This window comes from Dipodomys spectabilis, unplaced genomic scaffold (genome assembly GCF_019054845.1).
Source record: "Dipodomys spectabilis isolate Male_0828 unplaced genomic scaffold, ASM1905484v1 ptg000018l, whole genome shotgun sequence".
Taxonomy (NCBI): domain Eukaryota; kingdom Metazoa; phylum Chordata; class Mammalia; order Rodentia; family Heteromyidae; genus Dipodomys; species Dipodomys spectabilis.
Window position 1 is genome coordinate 1,708,521 of NW_024870695.1, and position 25,508 is coordinate 1,734,028.

Below are 25,508 nucleotides of genomic sequence, written 5' to 3' on the forward strand. Positions count from 1 at the left end.
CACTGTCCCTGAGCTTTTTTACTCATGACTAGTGCTCTAACCACTTTGAGACACAGCACCACTTCCGATTTTTTGGGTGGTTAATCAGAGATAAGAGTCTCAGAGACTTTCCTACCTGGGTTGGCTTTGAACCATGATCCTCAGGATCTCAGCCTCCTGAGAAGCTAGGATTGCAGGTATGAGCCACGGTCACCTGGCCATAGTTTTGGTTTTTCTTAGGCAGGACTATAGTATTAGAATGATGGGTGTTGTTCATGGAATATACCCAGGAACAAAATTTGGATGTTGAATCCCCTCCCTAGAAAAGTTCCTGTCTCACATGGAGGCAGAAACCCCAATAGAATGCTCAGGGCTGAAGGGACAGTACCATCTGTCCCCTAACCTCCCCAGGGACTGGTCCTTCTCCCCCCTGGTGGGCCAGGATGCTTTGTACTCTGGGGAATAGCCTTGCCGTAGCTCTTGGCTCTGCTGCCCTGGGCTTTGTATCCTGTGGAGCAGTCTGTCACATCTTGAGGCAGTTCCCCGGGCTGTGATTGAAGCTCTATGCCATACAGACCAGTTCCTGTCCTGTGGGACAGCTCGACCTGTTTTTCAAATCAAGCTGTTTGAAGAGATTCTTGGGACTCTGTTTCTCCTACCAATGCTTTTAAAGTTTGCATTTTCACTTAGATAAAAATCTCTTTTCTTTCCAATGATTAAAAACGGCTCTTACAGTGATGTTGCACAATTCAAAGCTGTTTGTGAGGCATAAGAGGTGGGTTGTGATGTCAGCAGTGTAGATGCAGCTATGGGGGCCTGTGGACATATTCCTGGGACTCATAGAGGAATGTTTTCATCATGAAGGAGATCAGTGTTAGACACTCACCTTTGAGAAACATTGATCCCTGGATTTGTGGCCATCAGTGAAGTGAACACGTGGTGAGATCCACGTGATATGCACATAAAGCATGTGTGTGCCACATTTTGAGAAATACTGAACCATCCGCTGAGCTCATCATACGGAATGGAGGAGGAGGAAGGACAGAACAAGGACCTCCACAAGGATGTCAGGCTGAATTTCTCTCAGCCTTTGAGGGCCTGGGCAGGTTAATGTTAGTCTGCGCTGACCCCTAGTGGCAGAAAAGGCGGCAGATACCCTCAATTAAGTATACAGAGTCCTTGCCATACCTGCAAGACTCCTTAGGCACTGTGGCCTGAACAGTACCACTGATGGTAGATGAAACTTGCTAGGGCCAAGTGGGACCCTCCCTCCCACAAACCCAGCCTTTGGCATCTCCAGACCCCCTTTTCTCCTGAGGTAGGAAATTGTGATACCAGGATGGCCCCCACTTCCTTTTGTGGCCTAGTGAGAGAGCACAGGTTTTATACTTGGCCCCACTCCATTCATTCCATGGGACCACAGCTGTGTGACTTCGAATGATCACCTTCTATCCTGGTTTTTCCATGCTGGAAGGGGGAAAGGCCTAGTGTCAGACCTTAGAGAGCTCCCATATTGGAGCCATCTCAGTATCTTTGTCTCCAAGGGTCCCTTAGCTACTTCTCATCTCAGAAGCTCGGCATTGTGGGAGTTCAGTATGATTTGTATTTGCAAAGCTCAGTAGATTGACCAGACAGGATCCCACAGCACATGGGGCTTCCGGGGCTTCCTAACCCACCCTGGATCCTTCATAAGGAAGACGCCACTGATCGCAGAGCAGAGCATAAATGGTGAGCTTGGGAAGCCATTGCTGATGACAATAGTGGTGGTGACCACACCTGAGGGCCAGAGGCCCATAAAGAAGCTGAGATTTATGGAGCTTATACCTCATTGAGGAATGCTTTGTCGTTATCCAGGGATGTGTCAGCATCCTGCCATTAGTGTCTCCAAGCTCTGACGCTTGGGTGGTGATGTGAATCACATGTGCTGGCTGTCGCAACCTTGTCACAGGAACGCTGTTGCTAGGCAACCATCCTGTGGTCCAGAGTGTGGAGAGGTGATGACTTTACCCCCAGGGACATCTTTGATTCAGAAGAAAGAGGCTGGATGACCCCAGGGACTATGAGACTGGTGGACTTGTGCCTCATTCTTGGCATCTCATCTCCAGGACTGTCATAGTTGTAAATGGCCTTGGTGAATCTTCTCTGGTTGTCCAGATAGAAAGGCAGGCAGGATAGGGCTCTTTGCCATTCCTGAGCTTGGAGACATCCTCCTGGAGAGGTCCCAGGGAAAGCTGGGAGTGTTATGTATGCTGTTTTTCTGGGACCACTGTGTTGTAGATGCATTTCTTCCTGGGTGTCTCAGAGGCAGGAAGTGTTGATTCTTCCTGCAGAGACACCTGTCAGTTGGCACATAGGGTGTGTGTGTGTGTGTGTGTGTGTGTTCAGAAAGGAAGGGATCAGGCCACAGCCTAGTCCTTCTGTCTGTTTTCTGACACTGGGGTTCTGGGAGCACCTCACCTGGACAGGCTTACCCCATGGTGAGGAAAATCTGTTTGTTCATGTGATCACAGCTCGGTGACTGGTGGTTCGGTGGACCATGGGTGTTCAGGGTCTTTTCTGTCTTTTCTCTCTGCCAGCTTTGTGCCTCAGGCTTGACTCCAAGATGGCTGCCCCGGGGTGGGGTGTATGTAGGCTGCATGTGTGTGGGGAACCACCGAGGAGACCTTTCCCTGAAGCCCGCACAGGCCTTTGCTTGCGTTCCACGGGCATGGGATGAGTGAAGTGACCACCTTAGACCGATGGTGACTTGGTCCCATGTGAGCTTTCCCCGGGAGTGTGGAGAGGGCAGGCTCCCCGTGGTTCTCATCACGAGGTTCTCATCTCTTCCCTCCGAGGTGAGGGAAGCCCCTGTTATATACAAGGCTCACTTTGGGGGTGGCAGCAGAAGGGTCATCCACTGTATGCATATGAGAAGAAACTTGATTTGTTTTTTTGAAAGGAGAATCAGCGTGCAGTTCAGCAGCAGCCTGGGCCTACTCCTGCCTTGATATTGTGAGGCATCTATAATCCCCCTTTACTGACCAGGAAGTTGTAGCTCCGAGAAGTTGCTCACTGGACCGTTGTCACACAGGCCTGTTGAGCTCTGAGCTTCACTTCCTAACCTGTCAGATGAAGATGACAACCTTAGCATGTAGGGTGCCGAGGTGCTGAGTCCTCAGACCTCTCTGCCTGGTGTGCTACCTTGTCAGAACATGGGAATTCTCTACATGTGCTAGAGACTGTGCACATGTCAGTGTACATGTCTGTGCATGTGTGCGCTCATGTGCTCACACACACACACTTATGTATGAGTGCATGCATGCGTGTGACAGATGTGTGTATATGTGTGCATGGTGAACATGTGCACACACATGTGCATATGTGCTCATGCATGCGTGTGACTGAATATGTACTCATGCAGGTGTGCATAAGTGTGCATATCCACACACGGGTGTGCTTATGCGTGTGTATGCGAGAATGTGTGTGTGTCTACTTACATGCCAAGGACAAGATCATTACCCAGAGGGAGCTTTGTCACCCTCCTCCCCTGCTGTCCCCACAGAGGGCCATCCGTGTGCGCAGCCACTCCATGGAAACAATGGTGGGCAGCCAGAGGAAGGGGCATGGTGGGAGCATCCCTGGCAGCCTCAGCGGAGGCATCGTCCACAACAACATGGAGCTCACCAAGGCTACCTTCTCGGTGAGTGAAGTGGGCCCTGGACCCCACTGGGTCCTGGCAGAGGGTACCCCCAAAACCTCTGGAGGAAGCACACCTCCATCCAGTGTTTGGTTTGAGGAGGGCAAGCTGGATGAGGGAAACTGAGGCTGCTTGGGGGTGTGACCTGCTACTGCCCTCTCATGGATTAGTAGTCCTCTCCTCCTCTTCTCTGAATTTCCTTGACACCTGGGCTTTCTCTTTTGGACCTTGCAGAATGGTCCTGGAGTATGTTTCCCTGAGGGCTTGGGACCTGAACCAGTGCGGAGTGACTCGTTGGTTATTGTTCATGCATGCAGTGGCCACTCTAGCTTGCTGGGCAACCAGGCCCTGAGTTCACTAGATCTCGCCTGATTCCTGACAGCTGCTTTGGGCAGGTGCTGCACTGAGCTCCCTTCTACATTTGAGGAAAAAGGAGGTTCTCAGTGAGGTTAAGAAACTTGCTAAAAGCCTCCCAGTTAAACTGAAGATCTAGGATTACACACAGGTCTGCCTGAGTCCGTTTATTCTCTGTGTCCCTGTGGGCACAGCTCCCCAGGAGAGAGAGCCCTGGGTTCTGCGGGTGTGGGCCTGACTGACTTGCACCCGGGGCTGGGCAGGCAGGGAAACACAAAGCGTGTCATCCACGTTCTGTTTTCTGGGTTCCCACGCCCTGACCAGGAGCCAGGTGTAGGCCAGAGAGGGGAGGGAAGAGGACCTGGGCCGGGGGTGTGGACTGACTCTGGTGGTTTTATTGGCAGCCTCCTGTGGCAGCGGCCACTGTGAAGAACCAGTCTCGGAGCCCCATCAAGCGGCGATCGGGGCTCTTCCCTCGCCTACACACGGGCTCTGAAGGCCCCGGGGACAGCCGGACGCGATGGTAACTGTCAGGACCCCAATGCCTTCCAGCTGTGGGGTCTGTCAGCTCTCTCCTTCTTGACAGCTGTCAGGTGCCCAGCCATGGGGAGAGCTTTTCTCAGCATTGGGAGATGGCTTTCCTCAACCCCTGTCTCCACGTGCACACTTTCGGCCACTCCAACATCCATCACCCATGCAGCTGTCATCCTCGGAGTACAGCTGACCCTTCCCAGCATGCATCTGCAAAGTTGTGTTTGTACCATGGTGACCCAGGCTGGGTCTGTCTTCCTTTGCCTTCTGTTTTTCAATGCTCCCTCGCACATGCATGTGTATCCCGTCCTCTCCTTCCCATCCCCTGTGCTAGAGATGAAATCTAGGGACTTATGCATGCTAGGCAAGGGCTCAAGCACCGAGCTACACCCCCCACCCTGGCTCCAAGTGTCCCCTCCGTTCATGGAAGTCTTCCCTAATTCTGACAGGTAGAGTTAATTGAGTTAATTGGGCTTCCAGGATGATCTTTTAATTGATGAACCCATTTGTATTTTTTTGGTTTTGGTTTTTGGTCCTGGGACTTGAACTCAGGGCCTGGGCACTGTCCCTGAGCTCTTTTTGCTCAAGGCTAGCACTCTACTATTTTGAACCACAGTGCTACTTCCAGTTTTCTGGTGGTTAATTGGAGATAAGAATCTCATGGACTTTCTTGCTTGGACTGGCTTTGATCTCAGCCCCTTGAGTAGCTAGGATTACAGGCATGAGCCACCAACACCCAGCTTCCATTTTTCTTTTTAAAACAAATATGTTTGGTTTTGGCAGTGGGTTTTGAACTTAGAGGCTCAGGTTTGCTAGTTGGGTGCTCTACCACTATAGACATGTCTCCAGAACTTTTTTTTTTGTGCTAGTTAATTTTGAGAGAGTGTCTTGATTCCTGCCCACGTGTGTGCCTGGGCTTTGATCCACCTATTTTCAGCTTCTTATTGTAGCTAATAGGTGCATGCAGCTGTATTAACTCTTGGGTGAGAAAAGTTCTCATAAACTTTTATGTCCAGGATGTCCTTGAAGGATGATCCTCCCAGTCTCATTCCAGGAGTGCACTATAATCCTATAATGGGCCCAGATGAACCCACTTGTCCATTAATTCATCAAACAGCTTTATTGAGTGCCTGCCCTATGCCAGGCATGGTGCTAAGTGCTTAGAGGGTTGCTATGAAAGACATGGTCTGCCCTCTAGGAGCTCACTGTTCTGTGTGGGAGAGGAAGACATTTAGCCTGGCTTCCAGGTTTCCAAGCTCTCTGGCTGTAAGCCATAGGTGGCATATTAGCCACCTATGCATGCAATACAGGTGTGGCTGCACTCATGCCTTCTTCCTCCGTGAGGAGGATCACATTCTGTGTTCGGAGCCTGTGTATGGGTATGCTGGGTCAGCTAGCCAGGATACCCAGCTCTTCAGCTCCCGGGAGAGGCCTTGACTGGAGAAGGCAGGCAGAAGGCAAGTTGCGGGGGCAGGAGCAGGACAGAAATACAGGTTAGAAACAGCTGAGGGACTGAACGTGACCGTCCAGAGGGCGACTGTGTGGAACCCCAGTGTCCAAGGTCAAGTGGAGGATAGAGCTGGTGAAGGCAACTGGGAACGGGGGGGGGAGAGGCTGCAGAGGGTGGGGTCCCCAAAGCCAGGAGGGAAGAAATTGCATTTGTTCCAGATGTGTAGACAAGCCCTGCATAGTGGTTTATGGGGGTTGACAGCTCATCAGTTACTTCGTCAAAAGTGCAGCAAGGCCATGAGCATCTCCAGAGCAGCTATGATTTAAAAAAAAAAAAAAAAAAAGACACATCACAAACATTGTTAGAGAGGCTGTGAGGTGGGAGCCCTTGCTCACTGCTGGTGGGAGTCTAAAATAGTGCAAATGCTTTGGAAAGCATTCTGGCTAAACAAGTATCATACATTCTACCCCCAGTTTTAGATCCAAGAGAATAAAACAAACCCAGCAGGGTGCTGTGGCTCTTGCACTTCATCCTAGCTGCTCAGGAGACTGAGAGCTGAGGATCATGTTTCAAAGCTGGCCTAGGCAGTAAAGTCTAGAGGTTCTTATTTCCACTAAACTATTCCCCTCCAAAAAAGCTGGAAGCGGAGCTGTGGCTCAAATGGTAGAGCAAAAAAGAAAAAAAAAAGCTCAGGGACAGTTCCCAGACCCTGAATTTAAGCCCCAGGACTGGCATCCAAAAAATAAAAATAAAATAGACTTGTAGGCCAGGGTGCTTGGAGACTCATGCCTATAGTTCCAGCTACTTAGGAGACAGATCTATGGATTACAGTTTAAAAACAGCCTAGGCAGGAACATCCATGAGAATTCTCACTCTCCAATTAATGATCAAAAAGCCAAAAGTAGAGATGTGGCCCAAGTGGCAGAGCTCCAGCCTAGGACAGAGCCAAGGGCCTGACTTCAAGCCACACTACTGGTGTGCATGTGTGTGCACACACACAGACACACACACACAGACACACACACACACACACACACACACACACACACACACACCAAAGAAAAACCCATAATCAAATGAGCAAAAACAAACAAAAAGCTAGCCTGAGTAGTTCACATTTACTGCAACATTATGCATAGTAGCTCCAAACAGAAGCTATTTGGATGTTCATTACTTGATAGCTAGATAGATAAAATATATTCTATTCATAAAATGCAATATTGTTGCAACACAGACAGCTGAGGGACTGATGCATGCTGCAATGTAGGTGAACTTTGAAAATATGCTAGTGAAAGAACCCAGGTGCAAAGACTGTAACACAGTATGTGGTTCCATTTCCATGAAAAGTCTAGGGCAGGCAAGTCCATGGGGTGGGGCAGGGGGAAGGGGGGGTTGTACATGGGGCCAGGGTATTCTTTTAGTAACTCTAAAAGTGTTCTAAAATTAGATTGTGGTGAAGACTGCACTATTGTGAACCCACTAAAAACCATGTACTTGTCCACTCTCACTAGATGGGTTGTGAGCCACGTGTACTATGTCTCAAGAATACAGTTATATAAAGTAGTAGCTAGAGGGCAAAGCCGTGGTGTTCCTGACAGCTGGTACAGGGTCAATGCTGGGCTCCCACATATGGTCTCTGCCATCAAGCCAGAGTTTTGGTGATTCCTGACTCTCACCTCTGAACCTAGTGTGGCCTTTACTACAGGAAGCCACGCAGCCCCCCTGTGTCTGTGGCCATCTTGGGGGCCTGGATGAGGAAGGAAGTCCCAGCACCCACACTCTGTGGAGGGCCTGGGACCCTGCAGTCAGGGCTGTGTCTGGGGATTTCCTCCGTGACCTTGCTCTTCTTCCTGTCCCTTCCCGCAGTGACAGTGCCTCCAGTACCCCCAAGACCCCAGATGGCGGACATTCTTCTCAGGAGATAAAGTCTGAGACCTCATCGAATCCCAGCTCTCCAGAAATCTGCCCCAACAAAGAGAAGTAAGAGTGTGTGAGGGGGGAGGAGGGGAGAGGAAGATAAGAAAGTTGGCTTTTGCTATTCGGAGTCCTGAATGTACCTAATGCCTCCAGGCAAACAGAGCGTGACACCTCTTGCCTCTGGAACTTTCTGGAACCTAAAGGGAGCCAGTGTGGGCAAACTCCACTCTCTGCTGGGTTTGTTGGCCACTAAGTCTGGGGAGGGCCTGAGGCCTGAGGAGACCTTGGTGCCCCCTGTAACCAGGGCTTGCTTGCCTTGTGTCCCGTTCCGTGCAGGCCCTTCATGAAGTTGAAAGAGAATGGCCGTGCCAACATCTCCCGCTCCTCCTCCAGCACCAGCAGCTTCAGCAGCACCGCCGGGGAGGGGGAGGCCATGGAAGAGTGTGACAGTGGGGTAGGTGTACCTTGTCCAGCTGGTGACAGTGCTCTGGGGCCTAACTGGCTCCATGTGCCAGCAAAGGATAAAAAGAATAAAAAGAATAGTGCCACAGGCAACAGGTGGCCTGGGCAGCGGTCACCACCTGCAGGGGGCAGTGTTTGAGTATGGGGGTGTCTCAGTGGAGGACTAGAGCCAGGCTGGGTGCTGTCCCTGCCATGGGACCTGGCTTGAGAGGGGACAAGGTCCTTCCTGGAGGCCCTAACTGGAGCATGGGGTAGGGGGGTTCCTGGAGCCAGGGCTGGAGCAGTAGAAAGGAGAGAGTAGTCTTGGACAGGTGAAGAGCAGCAGCTACCTGGGGCTGGTGGGGTCTAACTGGGGCCCCCCTGGGCAGCCAATGTACTGGCCTTGCTCACCTAGCCTTGCTCACCCAGCCTCTCTCCCCAGAGCAGCCAGCCGTCCACAACCTCACCCTTCAAGCAGGAGGTATTTGTCTACAGCCCGTCCCCGAGCAGCGAGAGCCCCAGCGTGGGGGCCGCCGCCACCCCTATCATCATGAGCCGGAGTCCCACAGGTCAGTGGGGCCTGACTGCTGCTCTTGGGGTACCGCGTCCCAGGCGGGAGCTACTGGCCCATTCCCACTCCTGCTCTGACTTCTGCTAGCTCCATCTAACTTTCAGAGGCCATGCTCTTAGCTTGGGGAAACTGAGGCTCAGAGAACTGAGCCCTTTGAAGGAAGACCCCATAGTGGAGGATCTGGGGTTGTATGGTTAGAACTATGAGCTTTCTCAGTTGCCCCTCACCCTACTCCATACTCACCCAGGGCCCACTAGCCCAGCGATGGGCTGGATAACACCAGGGACCGCGGACAGCATGGGGGAAGGCTGCAGGGGTGAGCGGCAGAGTGTTCTGGAACCATGTAAAGTCAGAGAAGCGGGAGTCTGGGGTCGGCCAGAGAGAGAAGAGAGCTCTAAGCCACTATCGGTGGGCTTCCTGGAGATCCTGGTGATGTTTGTGGCCAGCAGTGGGAACTTCTGGAGCCTCTGCAGTGGCAGAGAAGGTGGCATGGAAAAAGACCATTTTGCTAGCTGTGATGGAAGGGATGGGTAGGAGTTGGGGCGGAAGGAGCCCTGCACAGGCAGAGTGTAGCGAAAGGGCAGGGGGATGGACGTCAAGGAAATAAGATGTACCGGATGGAGAATGGAGTGTCAGGGAAGCAGCAGTCCTTGCTTGTTTGCCTGTAGCACTTGATCCAAACTGCCAGCTTGGATTTTTTTGCTCGTTATTTTGGAGATGGCATCTTTAGGACTTTTCTGCCCAGGCTGGCTACATCCTCTAGATCTCAGCCTCCCGAGGAGCTAGGATTACAGGCATGAGCTCCAGTGGTTTCTGGAGTCAACAAAGCAGTAAATGAAGCCCTGATTGTAGTGCTTGTCAGCTTGTAAGTTCTGTAGCTGATCTCCATCTGTGACATCCCTGAACACAAGGCTTGGGGTGGGTGGGTGGGGGGGGGGGGGAGATGCCACAGCCTAACCCCCCACAGTGTATTCTGCCTCTTTGATGCAACAAATGTGAGAGGAGATGACGTTTGGTAAGTTTTCTTGAATATAATCTATTTGCTTGTAGGCGTATATAATTTTTAAAATGAGTTTGAGCCAGATGATAGTGGCTCACACCTGTAATCCTAACTATTTGGGAGGCTGAGAATGTGGGAGGACTGTTGTTTGAGGCCAGCTTGAGCAGATAACACTCATGAGACTGCTTTTTCAACCTGTCAGCTGGGTACAGCAACATGCAACTGTCATCCTAAATTATGTAGGAACGTTGTAGTTCTAAGCCAGCCCGGGCAGAAAAGCCCATGAGACTACATCTCAATGGGAAAGACCCTAGGTGTGGTGGTGCACACTTGTCCTTGTGCAAGCCTCAAAGAGGCAGGTTGGAGTCCACACACCCAGGCAGCACAAGAAGAAGCTAGAAGCATGACCGAGCAATGGAGTTGTCAGCCATGGCAAGCATGAAGTCCTGAGTTCAAATTCAGGACTTTCTTTGTTGGGACTGCCCAAAATGAAAACTATGACTGGGTTTAATCACTGGCACATGACATTTGTATGAGTTTAGGCCTTGTGTGGTGAGTGAGTCCTAGCCAGCCAACGTGCCCTTTGGAAGGGCCCAGAGTTCCCTTTGTCCAGACCTCCCCCTTCAACAAGTGACCACCTTTCCTTGGGTTTTGTTTTCTTAGATGCCAAAAGCAGAAACTCCCCGAGGTCAAACCTGAAATTTCGCTTTGATAAGCTCAGTCACGCTGGCTCCAGTGCGGTAAGGAACCAGTGCAGGGATTTGTGGGGTGGGTACAGGGGAAATGCTCTACGTCACACACCCCAGGGTGCTCTAAAAGCTGGCTTTCTTTCCTATGGACTGAGGGAGGGAGGTTGGAGTGGCTGCCTCTCTCCTGTGAGGGAAGGGGTCCCTTGAAGAGACAGGGGAAGGAGAGCTCTGGTCAGATCTGGGGGCGGGGGGCAGATGCTGTCTGTACAACCCCACACAATTCAGGCAGGGTCCTACCACTGCCTTTGCTGCTTTTGCCCTCCCTCCATCCCTGGGTCCCTTCCAGAACTCCCCTGATCATTTGCAAACCTCTACCCAAAGCACAGGGGGAGCAGACTGTTAATCGGGTTCTTAAAATCTCTTCTATGGATGTTTCTCCAAACAGGGTCACTAATGTGAAAGAGGATTCCTTCTCCTGTGCGAGGTGAGGGTGTGTTTGTCCCTTGGGGCTCTCAAGTGGGGAATGTGTCCCTTAAAAGTTGGTGACCTTATGACCTGAGGATGGCCAGCTGGGGAGGCCATAGACTGACCTCGTTCCAGAAGCCTACTCGGATGGGCTTCCCTACGTCTGGGGTTAGGGGTGGGGGGAGGACAGACACCTTGGTGCAGCTGGGAAGGGCTGTCCCGTGGAACTGGGGCAATCTCAATAAATGGCCCCCAGCCCCAACATGGAGTCTGGTTCCAGCAGGCAGAAGGGGTAGTGCCTCAGAGCCCCTTCCCCTCCCTGGAGGGAGGATTTCCTCAGTTTACCTTGCTTCCTTGGTTCTTAGGCAAGCCTCTCCCTCCCTGTTCACGAAGGGCTCCAGGCTGGAAGGCGTTTTCCCTGTATGCTTGCTGACATGGAGGCCTGGGGTTCCAGCAGAGCCCATTCAGCATCATTGAGTCCTGAGCTCTTGCTGGTGGAGTCCTGAGCTCTTGCTAGCTCTGCAGCTCCTCCCCTGGGGCTCTAGAGGTCTGAGTCACAGATGGGACCAAAGGGGAAGGGTGTAGCTGATCCTTCTTGATGTTAAACTGGTTTGAAAAGAAGGAAGGGAATGGGAATGCAGCCATTCACTGTTGCCAGGACCTTGACGGTTCTGCTTGCCAAAGTAATGTTTATGCCCAACTTCCAGTACCCTGAGTTCGGTTCCCTTCTCATCCTTTGGGTAGTCAGTGGCCTGTACTCCACTCCTCCCTCCGGACAGCCACACCCACATTTGTTCTGGATCCTTCCTTTACCAAGTACTTGCTTTCCATCTCCTTCTTCCTCATGTCTCCTCCAGGAAAGCCTCGATTCTGTCCTACAGAAGGCTCCCTATTCCAGCCATTTGGGGGCGCTGTCCACTACTCTGTCTCCAGGCCCGCGGGCCCATCAGCTACCTGCCCAGCAGACCAACTATCTGCCCCACATCCCACCCTACCGGCTCCTCCAACCCCCACGTGTGGCTCCCCATCCCTGGCTCTGGACAAGACCTCTTTCCTGGAGGGCCCCCTGCTCCTGACTTCTGATGCGATGTCTGTGTGGGTCATTTGTCATCTCATTGTGTCTGCAGGAAATGGAGAGTTGAAGGGGAGGAGTGTGGGGGTGGTGTATGGGTCCTGGGGGCTTAGGGACAGCGGTAGAGGAGAGGGTAGAGGTGACTGCAGATTGTAAGGGGGACCCCTGGCCACAGAGAAGTGCCTTCCCAGAGTTCTGTCACCACCCATGCATTTAATGGCAGAGGAGCGGCTGCTTTCCCTGGAGCTGAGATTTTCCCAGCATCCTTGCAGCTCTGGAGCAGGTGGAAGCTCAGAGCCAGATCTGAGCGTTGCTGGGACCAGATGGCACTGGGCCTAACTCCTCAAAGGCTCCTGATTGTCCTTGCTCAGGGAGAGGCCCTGGTCCACCTCTCTCCTTGAAGCAGATGATTTTCCTGTGAAGGGTGGGAGTCTGGGAGGACCCAGGAACGAGGGAAAGCAAATGAGCCTGTGCTGGAAGCACATCGTGGGTCAGGGCTCACCAACATCCTGGGAGTTCAAGGAAGACATCGTTGTTCAACCCACTGCACAGAGAGAGCGAGAGGCGTGGTGGGGGAGGACTCGGCAGGTTCCGGTCAGCCCAGTGTATGAGAGTCAGACTTAGGTGAGGAGAAGGACACAATGTCCCCAGCAGTCTTTTTTCTTTTGTTTTGATAGTACTACAGTTTGAACTCAGGGCCTCATGCTTGCTAGGCTGGTGCTCTTCCACTTGAGCCATGCCTCTAGCCCTGGTTTTTGCTGGCTATTTTTGAGATAGACTCTAGCTTCCTAAAGCAAGCATTGTCCTCTCCCCGCCCCCCCAAGCTGTCATCTTGCCCACTTTAGTCTTCTTGTCGTTGCTGGTCACAGATTACAGCCAGTTGCCCTCTGTGGAGATGGAGTTTCATGGACTTTGGCTTGGATCTGTGGTCCTCTCAATCCCAGCCTCCCATGTAGCCTGGGATGACAGGCATGTGTCACTGTGCCTGGCTATGGGTTCATGAACTTTTCTGCCCAGGCTAGCCTGGTACAACCATCTTTTGTTTCTCAGACTCCCATGTGGCTCAGATGACAGGTGTGAGCCACCAGCCCCCTCTCCCTCCGCAGTTTTGTGTGTCTGGCCTCCATAGGGGGTCCAATGCAGCCTTGGGGGAGGGAGCCACTCCTGGCTACTATAACCTTTGGCCATGTCTGGGGGTTTGAACCCTAAACCTCCTCCTAAGTCCATTTCCAGCTGTAGGCTGCCCTCACGCAGTTGTCACTTCCATAGGACTCCTGCAAGCCAGGTCCTGTGGGGGCACCATGCCAGAGCCACCTTCTAGACCAGCTTGTGTAAGGAGAACCCTTTGGCTTCTCCCTGCTGGATCTGCAGGGGGTGAGGGTGGGGGCTGTGCTGCTAGGCGTAGGGGTGGGGGTCATCCAAGTTAAATGCAGTCTGAAGAGCACATCCCTGGAAGTCCTGCAGTTTCAAGTGCACACGGGCTGGCTATGTTCTTGCTCCAGTGAGCAGGTGACTAGGTCTCCAGCATGGCACTTTATTGGTGAAGGGAATGGAATTCATTCCCAGGCCAGGCATAGAAACGGGACTGTTCTAACCATCGTCCCATTGCTTTGGCTGTCAGAGCAGAAAACCACAGTAGATCCTATATGCCGGCCGTGGGGACCGCTCTGTTACCCTGAGTGGGAAATGGGCTTATGTGACACGCTAGTCTGGCCAGCTTTGCTTTCTTGAGAAGGTCAACAAAATATCTGTGTTGCTTTCACTGGAAGTCAGCAGTTAATGTGGAACGTGCTCAACGATAACTCTTCATTCCTTCACAATTATTTCTTTTCTCTTCCTCCTTCTCCTTTGTCTTCTGTTCACAGTGCTGAGGATGAATCTGGGGCCTAATTCATGCTGAACTCGGGCCTTAAAAATGGAGATGGTTAGGAACTGGGCACTTGTAATCCTACCTACCCAGGAAGCTGAAATCTAAGGATAGTGGTTTGAAGCCAGCTTGGGCAGGAAAGTCTGTGTAACTTTTATCTTCCAATAAACTACTCAAAAACATTTTTTTTTTTTAAAGCTGGAAGTGGTGCTGTGGCTTAAGTGGTAGAGCACTAGACTTGAGTGAAAAAGCTCAGGGACAGCACTTAGGCCCTGAGTTCAAGCCCCCAGGACTGAAAAAAATGAAGATGGTTAGTAAAGCCCTAGGCTCAAGAAACGAGGAAGGGGACACAGCTGGTTTCATAGTTCTCACCCTGACCCTTTACGTTGCCAGTTCAAACACTACCTTTGCATTTGGTTTTCAATGCATAAGACATCTCTTGGGAGAGCGGATGGGTTCTAGTAGATCTTAGGACTTCAAGGGCAACGACCTGGCCTAGAACCTGTGGCCCTTTTTCCACCCCCAGACTCCAGCTACCCCTTTCCAAGGGCAAGGACCAAGTACAACTTGTTAAGGCTGTACCTACAGCCTGGTGTGTGTGGTGGTGGTAGGGGGAGGCTGCTGGGTGTTGCACTGAGTTTCACCCCAGTCCCTTGCCCCACCCCAGCCCTGTGCCCTTTCCTCTCTGCTGAGCCATGTGCCCTGTTGGGAGGTTCCAATGTTTCTAGGGCCAAGAGCAGTCAAGCCCCACGCTGCCGGGACAGTGGCTCTGCCCTGTGCCTTACCAGCCCTGGGGAGAAGGGGATTTGGCTAGAAGACTGGAATCCCATTGCCATTGTCTTTGTGATCTGCCCCTTCTCTGCTCCTTAGTTCGTGTGCTAACGTTCCCTGTCATGGTGGCCTCTCACCCCCGCCCCCCTCAAGCTCGGGGAGTGATGATGTGTCGTGTCAGAGATTTCTACGAGTAGAAGCTAGGACGTGTAGCTTGGAAGTGGCCCTTTCTTTCTTTCCTCTTAGTGAGGAGGTGATTTGTAGGTCTCTGCCTATGTAATGTAAATAGTGTACATTTAATTTATTGCTATGGTAGCACATTGTATTTGTTAATGTATAAAACAAATTCTCAAAGGTTGACAAAATGTATATTTTGTTGCTTAAATGTGTCTTTGCAGAAATTGACAATAAATAACATATTTTGTGTCCATCAGTGTTCAGACTTCTTTGTGTGATCTAGGTCAGGTCTGGGCGTCATCTTTGTCATTCCCTGGAGATTGTAAATTAGCTGGCCAATAGATGTGTTACTTGAGTTTGAACGGTGTTTAAAACTTTTCTATGAATCCTTCACTGATGCTTAAGATAAAAAATCATGCATAATTGAAAAAGAAGCACCTAGAATTTTACATAAAATCTCATTTTTCTACTTGAACAAGCCAAATGCTGTTTATCTTTTACGTCGCAGGCATGAATTGGTCAGAACTCAGTGGAGTTTGTCCTTTTGGGTGTGATTTAAGTACACCACAGCTACCACAACTCCCTGCTGTCCACCCCTGCCATATTTTATTCATTCCTGCTTGCTTAGCTTCTGTATGTGTTTGAGATCCCTGATAGTCACTGGCTTCTGGTTTCCTTCCTGCATTTTCACCACTTCTGCCCATTTTCTTTTTTGGAATTCCTGGTTCACTTCCTCAAAGATTCTCTCATGATTACCTCTTCCCTCTTCCCATCTTCCTTTGCCTCTTGAATGGCCATGGCTTGTCCATGCTCCCTGCTTTGCACTGTGTGATTGTATACCTAGAAGTAGAAGTAAGATATTGTCACATATTTTTTTCTTAAAAGAGATTTGAAGGCAAGGGACAGCATCATTCATGGACCTGGTTTTGTGATCCCGGGCAAATAAGTTCCTACAATTTGCATTTTCTTTTATGCATTATTAGAAATACAATCTATAGCTGGGCACATAGTGGCTCACAGCTGTAATCCTAGCTACATAGGAGACTGAAGCCTAGAGGATCAAGGCTTGAAAGCTAGCCAGGTCAGAGAAGTCTGAGAAACTTCATCTCTAGCTAACTAGCAAACATCGGGACTGGAGGCATGGTTGAAATGATAGAGCACCAGCCTAGCAAGCAAGCCACGTGAGTGCAAGGCTGAGTTCAAGCTCTGGTACCTTATACCACAACAGATGCAATGCATAAGGATAAAAATGAATTTAAATATGGGAAAAAACTTTGAAAAACAAAACCTGGCAAGTGTTACTCAGCAGCAGAGGCTCAGTAATAATGATGGGAAGAGCTGATACTTATTGTAAGATGGTCACATGTTTTGCATACATAGTTCTGTTCTGTGTGACCTCCTAGTACTTAAAAATGCAATTGTGTGAACAGATGGCTTATGGGAAAAACAGAGTTAGGTGCTTTGCACCCCAAAAGTTCATCCATGCTACATAAAACAACTTAATGGAAACACGGCTTTATGGATTTTAAATGATCTCAAAATACACACACACTACAATCAATAAGGCTTTTTACCCTGAAGAAGGCCTGAAATTTGCTTCTGGGGGGTGGGTGTTGGGAGGCTTGTCACTTTTGAGTTAGTGTAGAGAGGGGAACAGTGCCTGAGGCTGGATGAAGGTGGTGGCAGCAGATGTGGAGAGACAGGCCAATAGTGCACTTGTATTGGGGTAGCTGGCAGTTAGAGGTGTGTGTGTGTGTGTGTGTGTGTGTGCGCGCGCGCGCGTGTGCAGCTGTTTGCATGGACTTACTATTTCTCTTGGTGCAGTGGTTGAACCCAGAGAACAATTCATTTTACATGTAAGTTGTTCCCTAGCCTCTCAACTGAAATGGGCCCAGTCTCCACTTGAAAAACAACTCAGCAGTGTTCAGCACTGGGGGTGCATACCTGTAATTCTAGCTACTAAGGAGGCTAAAATCCAAGGATTAAAGCTAGACCAGGCAAGAAAGCTCATTAGACTAATGAACCAGCAAAAAAAAGACGTGAAGCTGTGGCTCAAGTGGTAGAGTGCCAACCTTGAGTGAAAAAAGCAAGCAAGATTGTGGGGTCCTGAGTTCAAACCTCAGTACCAACCAACCAGTCAACTATCATTCAACCAATAAAAAAGTCAGCAGCCCTGACTACAGTCTAGTTTAATTATCCCAACAACTCATTATTACCATCTCACTTAAAGGCTAAAGTCATATGTCAGTTTGTGACCCAGATCTGCTAGGCAAACTTCACCACGAAGGTAAGTTCCTGGCTCCCATGAGCCCCGGATTCCCGGAAAAACGACAAGTCAGCTGCATCTCCTGGCTCTGTATTTTCTTTGCCCGGTTTGAACCCCTGTCCTAAAGTCCCCTTCTGCAGCCTCCTGGGCTGGGGGTGGCAGCCGTGATGAGCAGAGCCTCTTCCAAGCCCTTGCTTTCCAGCTCTGTTTTAGATTCCATCTGCTCAGTCCCCGGCTGCAGGTGAAGCTGCATCTTTCACACAAACACCCTGTGCCTCACGGTGGCTTCTTCCTTGCTTCAACCTTCCTTCCTAGAAGCTGGGAGGTCCTGGCTGGAGCTGGACACCTCGGTATGTGTGGGACAGGGCTGAAGGAGGGGAAGATCCTGCTAGTACCCTGAGAGCAACCCTGTTAGTCTAGGTATCCAGGCTGGCACCTTACCATTTGAGCCACAGCTCCACTTCAGCTTTTTGGTGGTTAATTGAAGAGCAGAGTCTCATGGACTTGCCTGCTTAGGGTTGGTTTTGAACCACAATCCTCAAATCTCAGCCTCCTGAGTAGCTAGGATTACAGGCGTGGGCCACCAGTACCCAACTTCTATTCTTGTTACCTAACCACATTTCTTTTCTTTTCTTTCTTTCTTTCTTTTCTTGTGCCAGTCATGGAGCTTGAACTCAGGACCTGGGCAGTGTCCCTCAGCTCTTCAGCTCAAGGCTAACACTCTACCACTTGAACCACAGCACCGCTTCTGGCCTTTTCCGTTTATGTGGTGCTGAGGAATTGAACCCAGGGCCTCAGTGCATGCGAGGCAAGCACTCTACCACTGACCCACCTTCCCAGCCTTACCTAACCACATTTCTGTCAGTAATTTTTCATCTAAGGAAAATTGTTTGACCCTGAAAACTGGCTATAACTCTCCCCTTGTCTGGGTAGTGGTGAGCGGGGTTCAAGCCCTCTCTTCTGTTGCAAGAGTTTGGAATAATGTCTCCTTTGCCTGTTGAACCCTGACTGGTGCAATGTTTCCTTGCCAAGGGTTTGTCTGCCCTCCCACCATGACCCTCTAAGGTCTTCCTATAATTCCACAACAGTGGTGGGGGTGGGGGTGGGAATGGAAGAGACCTATCATTTTGAGACTGTCCCTACAAGAGCACTGTTTCAGGCACTCTGAGGACCAGGCACTGAGTCAAGAACAATGCATGAGGAGACAAGCCCGCGATGCTGAGTGAGAAGCTGGAGAAAGCTGGACAGCTGTCATCCATGATACAAGTCTGACTCTGAATGGAGAGAAACAGGAAGGGAGGTTGGGCAGAGATGGCAGGGTAGTGCTCAGATGTCAGCAAGGCCATCGGGAAGTTTTCTACACAAAGTTGTCCTCCAGAACAATCCTGAATTGCCCAAGGATGAGCTTGCAATGATCACATCTAGTCATGGGGCGGGAGGCTGTGGGAAGCCTGGGTTGGGTGTAGTTCCAGTCCAGCTCCAAGGGTGAGAACTGGCGGGCTGGTGTCTTAAATCCTGGTGGGAAGGCCCGAGAACCAGGAGAGCAGAGACAATGGCTGTCACCCAGATACAGTGAGAGACTGATGGTGCCTTTCCCGTCTGCTTGCTCCTTCCAGGTCCTCAGTGGATGAGATGATTCTTACTGATACAGGCGAAATGGCTCTTTACTCAGGCTAGGGATTCAAACATTAATCTCTTCTAGGAACACCACACAAGATACAGGCAGAAAGAATAGTTTACCAACAATCTGGGTACCACGTAACCCAGTCAAGTTGACAGCTAATACCATCACTTAAGTCAAATGCCATCCCTCCTACATCCAGCTAGTCCTCTTACATTGCTGAGGGCATGAGGTGGGGGTGTGGAGTTTATTTTATTTTACTTCTTTTCTTTATTTTCACTTTACTAGGGGTTGAACTCAGGGCTTCCCCTTTGCTAGCCAGGCGTTCTATCCCAGCAGGAGTTGTGGGTTTTACTGCTGGTTCAGATGCCCTGAACCTTCTCTGCACATCTGCAGGGACTCGGGCTGTTTGCATGACTCCGGTGGCTGTTCAAATTTGAAAGGTGACTTTGGCGAGTCATTTGTTAGGGTCCATCAGAACATCACCCCTCAATCGCTTAATGGCACACCCGTGTTCCTATGGCAGGCATCCTTTAGGGGACCCAGATACTGAAAGAACAGAGCATTCAATTGAAAATAAAAATATTGCTGGAGCCTCTTGCTCTAAACCCAAACAAGACGAGCAGAGGAAAGGCGTAGTAGGAGGTGCAAGCTAGACACAGAACAGCCTCTGGAAGGAGCCGCTGTGCAGCTCACCCCCGTGGGGGACGTGTTCTCCATCGTTTAATGATGTTCAAGGCAGAATAAACTAGTAGCACAGTAAATAGACTAAAGAATGAGCTGACAATGGGCTCCCCCAAGTGGAATAATAACCAGAAACAACCTATTGAGAGGAACGAATGAGAACAAACGCTCCCATAACCATGGGAAATAATGCAAATGACTAGAAAGATGTAGATGAGCCTGTCCTAGGAGTCACACTTACACTTAATAAGAAAGAGAGTAGAAAGTTTGCCCATATTATTGGGTTGGTGAATTTTACTGATCCTTCTGCAAGACACTGCATTAAAAAAAAAAAAAAGGATGAGCAAGGGAGCTGTTCTAAAATACTAATTGCTAGGTTTTATAAGAATGTATCACTAACGAAGAAATCTGAGGAAAGATCTGGGGGAAATGGGAGTTGGGATGGAGGCAAAATCCAGCTGTCTCATTTAAAGCACAATAGTGAATATAATGGAAAAGATTTTTAACTTCTTTTTTTTGTTGTTGTGGTTGGTTGTGGGGCTTGAACTCAGGGCTTGGGTGCTCAAGGTTATCACTCTGCCACTTTAAGCCACAGGACCCTTTCCAGTTTTCTGGTGGTTAATTGGAGATAAGAGGCTCACGAACTTTCTTGCCCAGGATGGCTTTGAATGATGATCCTTAGATCTCAGCCTCCAGAATAGCTAGGATTATGGCTGAGAGCCACCAGTGCCCAGCAACTTTTGTTTTCTTTTAACGTTATAGAATTTTCCACTAAGGGGCTGGGAAGGTGGCTCAGTGGTAGAGTGCTTGCCTCGCATGCATGAGGCCCTGGGTTCAATTCCTTAGCACCACATAAGCAGAAAAAGCTGGAAGTGGCGCTGTGGCTCCAGTGGTAGAGCGCTAGCCTTGAGCTGAAGAGCTGAGGGACAGCGCCCAGGCCCAGAGTTCAGGCCCTACGACTGGCAAAAAAAAAGAAAAAAAAAAAAGAATTTTCCACTAAGGAAGAGACTCTCCAAAAATAGGAAAAGATAAAATGCTAGCAGATACAAACACCTATAATCTATTTTATGGGCTTATCAAGCCTAAATTTTTTTGGGGGGATCTGGTGGTGGGGCCTGAACTTTGGGCCTGGGCGCTGTCCCTCAGCTCTTCAGCTCAAGGCTAGCGCTCTACCACTTGAGCCACAGCGCCACTTCCGGCTTTTTTCCTTTTTGCTTATGTGGTGCTGCGGAATGGAACTCAGGGCCTCAGGCATGCAAGGCAAGCGTTCTACCACTGAGCCATTCAAGGTTAAAATTTTAATCTAAGATTTGAAGGCAATGTCTGGGTTGGTGTTGAGGAGGATGGCTTTTTCGCAGGGCTGGATACTAACTCACACTAGCTTAAGCAAAAAAGAGGATTAAAAAATAGGGGTATCATGTGTTTTCTAGATTCAAAGGATAAAGATGCTGCTGTGCTCCCAAGAGGGCAGCAAAAGTGGGTATCTACCCTCAGTTTTCATTTTTTCTTCCTTGGTTCTTTGTGTTTCTTTTCTTACTATTGTGTTATTGGCATTTTCTTTATAAATGTGCTATGACTTTTTGTTTTGTCTTTATTCTCTTCCCTAACATTATCTGATGGGGACTCAGCACTAAATTACCCTTCACTGACTGGATTGGGAAAATGAATCTGAGCCCTTTAAGTATGTTCTTTACTAGCTGGTGTAATGCTAAACATTGTCAGTAGAGGGGGTAAGAGAGACCCAGCAGGAGGGGAAGAGGTTTGCTTCCAGGGTCTTTTGTATTTGTCAGGCAAGCTCTTATGTCAACTTTGGCAGGTTCTCACATGCTGCATCTTAAGGCTTGGCTCCTGCTGTGTAAGCTCCTCTTTCAGGACCAGCTTCTGGTAGAGCCCCCAACTTCTTCAGGGAGCAGCTCCTGAAGGGCCTGGCAGCCAGCAGCATCTTATGGTCAGAGGCTTCTCCTGCCAATAACCCCTTCTTGCCTGCACTCCCTCAATTGCCAGGTGACCCCACTCACTGGAGAGCCTCCAATGAGATACCTCCCAGTGAACAGGAGTGAATTTTCAGAAAGTTCCATTAGTTGGATATCATGGTGACTCACCCATCTAATGTAACTAAAGGCCAGGCAGGTCAGATCTTAGTTTTGGGGTAGGAGCAGCTCTTCCTTGGGCATTTTGTCTGATCCCCGAGGGCACTGGCTGTGCCTTGTTTCTGCCCTGTTTGTGTGTGTGTGTGTGTGTGTGTGTGTGTGTGTGTGTGTGGTGTTGGTCCTGGGGCTTGAATTCAGGGCCTTTCACTTAAGGCTTGTGCTCTACCAGTTGAACCACATTTCTAATTCTAGATTTTTGCTGGTTAATTGGAGATAAGAGACAAATGGACTTTACTGCTAGCGCTAACTTGCAATTGGAATCTTCAGCTCTCAGCCTCCTGAGCAGCTAGGATTACCGATGTGAGCCACAGGCACTTGGCCAACTTCACTATTCTTCGTGTACATCATCATCATCATCACCCTTTTGGTCACTGCATGGTACTAATGACTGTTGTCATTTTGTCCTTTTGTCAGCCTTCCAGATGGGGAAGGGCCAGGAGATGGGGCCTGGGGCTGTATCAGGGAAGATTAGCTTTCCTAGCATCGGTTTCTGTGCACAGTTCACATAGCTATCCCTGAGTATAAAGGGATCAGAAGGAATGGTATGATTTTCGGGTACACAGTTTTGAGTGTGGAAGAGGCCCCACTTAAAGTGACATGGTGGACAGAGAAACACTAAGATCCAGGGGGAATGAGGAGGCATGTTAGGCCAGGATACGGGCCAGATGGGGTACAGATATGACAACCCGTTCTCAAGTCATTCCCTCAAAAGCAAAATTAAAAAAATGATGCGAGAGATAGCCAATATCTCACAAAACAGAAAACAGCCAATCAAAAGTAGCCCAATGAAAGACACGAACCCTCCCTTCTTGGCCCTGTCTACATATTGCTGGTTAGGCGCCCTGGTGGCACTCATACCTGTAATTCTAGCTACTCAGGAGGCTGAGATCTATGGATTGCAATTCAAAGACAGCCTAGGAAGAAAAGTCTGTGAGACTCATATCTCCAGTTAACCAGCAAAAAACCAGAAATGGATGTGTGGCTCAAGTGGTAGTCTTGAGTAAAAAAGCTAAGAGTTTGATGCCTTGAATTAAAGCCCCAGTAACTGGCACACCACACACAAAAAAACAAAATGCACAAATGAACAATAGCCGCAACGACAAAAATCAGTGACAGTTGTGGTATTTGCATTCATCTTTTTAATAACAGTGCCTAAATTAATTTTCTGTGGATGTATTTTTATTTATTTATATATTTTTTGCCATTCTTGGGTCTTGAACTCAGGGCCTGGGCCCTGTCCCTGAGCTTCTCTGTGCTCAAGGCTAGAGCTCTACCATTTGAGCCACAGCACCACTTCTGGCCTTTTCTGTTTATGTAGTACTGAGGAATTGAACCGAGGTCTTCATGCATGCTAGGCAAGCACTCTACCACTAAGCCACATTCCCAGCCTGAATTGATTTTATTATGAGTTTTTAATTCCTAGTTTACTGGGAATTTTATTTTTGTTTTAAAAATCAGCTATCAACGTGGAGTTTTATCAAATAGTGGTGATCCTGAAATGACTCGTTTCATGTTGTTCTTTTAATTTATTCCTGGAATTAGCCTGAAATTAACCTCTTAGGTATAAATGTGGGGGGGGGGGGGGCCGGGTGCTGAAGGTTACAACAGCTGTTTACAAGGAATCGTTGGAGAGTTCTGCAGGCTGCCACTGGATGGCGCTCGCAGCCTGCTAAACGTGAGGACAGGGCCTGCCGCGGTGGGGGACCGAGAAATTCGAGGGCCGATCCCTCCCGGCGTTTCATTAGCTGGTTCTGCGGAAGGCCCGCCTTCTTCCTATCCTCATTGGCTAATCTGCCCAGAGTGAGTGTTCTTCCTTACCGCGGACTAAAAGCCAGTGGACTCTTCCTGCCAGAGTCTTGTTGAAGTCCTGGCTCTCCTCATTCATTTCTAAAGCTCTCCTTCAAACCACCATAGCACAGCGACCAACCAACCATTCCACCAGTTACCATTCAGTGCCTATGCCTTGGATGGATGGTAGATAACTTTCAAGACACACCTGGAGGCCATAATTGAGTGTATCTGCCCAAGGCTGAGAATGGGGTTCTGTGGTCAGGCACACTGACCAATTCAATCTTGTAAAGTTTTAGGATTCGTGAGACTTTATTAAGTACCGGACTGGCAAGATCTGGGGAGGGTGGAGAGGTAGGCAGAAAGCAGGTGAGACTTCCATATCTATTTTTTTTTTTAAATCACTATAATACATAAGCTCATTCTGAACTGGAGAGATGTTCTGATTACTTCTGTATAACCTGCAAGACAATGCCTCTGCATAGCTTCAATGTCCCTTTCCCCAAATTACCCCCTTGTGAGCCTCTGACAGGGCTTCCGCACAAGCCTTCCCAGCGCCCAGTGCATATCCTTGTTCCTCAGGCTGTAGATGAAAGGGTTCATCATGGGAGTCACCACAGCATACATCACCGTGGCTACCGAGTCCTTCAGGGAGTAGGTGTGGAGGGGCTGCAGATATACCATACACAGTGTCCCATAGAAGAGAGACACCACAGCCAAATGGGAGGCACAGGTGGAGAAGGCTTTGTACTTGTTAGAGGCTGATGGAATTCTGAGGATGGCTCTGATGATCCAGACATAGGACAGGATCATGAACCCAAAGGGAACGAGGAAGACCAAGCAGCCTGTGACAATCAGCACCAGGTGGTTGACCTGGGTGTTGGAACATGCAAGCCTCAACAGGACGTTCATCTCGCAGAAGATGTAGTGGATTTTCCGCGATCCACAGAAGATCACCCTGGTCATGAGGAGGGTGTGGATGAGGCCATAGAGGACAGACAGGACCCAGCACAGGGCGAGGAGAGAGACACAGAGCTTAGGGCTCATGGCCGTGGTGTAGTGGAGGGGGCGGCAGATGGCCACGTAGCGGTCATAGGCCATCACTGCCAGGATGAGGTTGTCCAGGGCCACCAGGGAGACCAGAAAGTAGAGCTGCGTCAGACACCCAGTGTAGGAGATGGCTTTGTTCTGCGACTGAAGGTTCACCAGCATCTTGGGGATGGTGTTGGTGACAAAGAAGAGGTCCGTGAGGGAGAGGTTGACCAGGAAAAAGTACATGGGAGTATACAGGCGTGAGTCGGAGGTGATGGCCAGGATGATGAGCACATTCCCCACCACTGTGACCAGGTACATGGACAGGAATGCCCAAAAGAGGATGGACTGCTGCTCAGGAATCTCTGAAATCCCCAGCAGGAGGAACCCAGATTCCCCACTCTGGTTGCCTCCATCCATTCCCTGATGCTTCTGCAACATGAACATAAGCAAGTGCTCACCAAATGATTGCAATTGGTTAAGAACATGATCAGTAGGGTCAACACTTTCCTTAATAATAATAAAAAATACCTTAAGACCTGGGCATGGTAGCTGGGCCTGGTTCCCCAGCTACTCAGGAGGCTGAGGCAGTAGGATTGCTGAGACAGGAGTTCAAGACTAGAGACAGGAGTTCAAGACTAGACTAGACAACACAGAGATATCCTTGTCCCCTGCCCTTCAAATTTTTGTGGTACATGAAATCTCCAAGATAAATACCAGGAGGCAAGAACCATCTGTTTGACTCTTCCCCAACTCTATTGTACAAGAGATAGTTCCCTTTTTCTCTTCTTCCCTCCCTTTTCCCACCCTCCCTCCCTCCCTCCCTCCCTCCCTTCCTTCCTTCCTTCCCTCTTTTGTATTTTCTTCTTTCTTTCCTTCTTTGCTTTAAAAAATTATCCTTATGTAGTTGTACAAAAGGGCTTAAATTTAACAAATCATTTTGGAAGTATAATGCATCTGAGACAGTCTCAGCCCCTCCACCTTTCTTTCCCATACCTCCCAACCCC

General features: G+C 49.5%; 2 protein-coding genes across 5 annotated transcripts in view; one reads left to right on the plus strand and one right to left on the minus strand.

Moving 5' to 3' along the window:
* Rap1gap2 (RAP1 GTPase activating protein 2) overlaps positions 1-13,499 on the plus strand; it is a 174,024-nt gene extending 160,525 nt beyond the window's left edge. For 3 of the 4 annotated variants that reach the window (XM_042673926.1, XM_042673923.1, XM_042673927.1), the window contains 8 exons: positions 3,521-3,658; positions 4,414-4,532; positions 7,857-7,970; positions 8,244-8,361; positions 8,791-8,917; positions 10,583-10,659; positions 11,054-11,092; positions 11,931-13,499. In XM_042673926.1, coding sequence (XP_042529860.1) covers positions 3,521-3,658; positions 4,414-4,532; positions 7,857-7,970; positions 8,244-8,361; positions 8,791-8,917; positions 10,583-10,659; positions 11,054-11,062 — 702 coding nt within the window. In that variant the 3' untranslated portion in view covers positions 11,063-11,092; positions 11,931-13,499. The remainder of the gene's footprint in view (positions 1-3,520; positions 3,659-4,413; positions 4,533-7,856; positions 7,971-8,243; positions 8,362-8,790; positions 8,918-10,582; positions 10,660-11,053; positions 11,093-11,930) is intronic. The other variant, XR_006146740.1, reaches the window with a different exon arrangement.
* Positions 13,500-23,976: 10,477 nt separating this feature from the next.
* LOC122103538 (olfactory receptor 1D2) lies at positions 23,977-24,921 on the minus strand. Its single transcript, XM_042674149.1, has one exon. The coding sequence runs from the start codon at positions 24,919-24,921 to the stop codon at positions 23,977-23,979; it is 945 nt and encodes a 314-aa protein (XP_042530083.1).
* Positions 24,922-25,508: the final 587 nt, after the last annotated feature.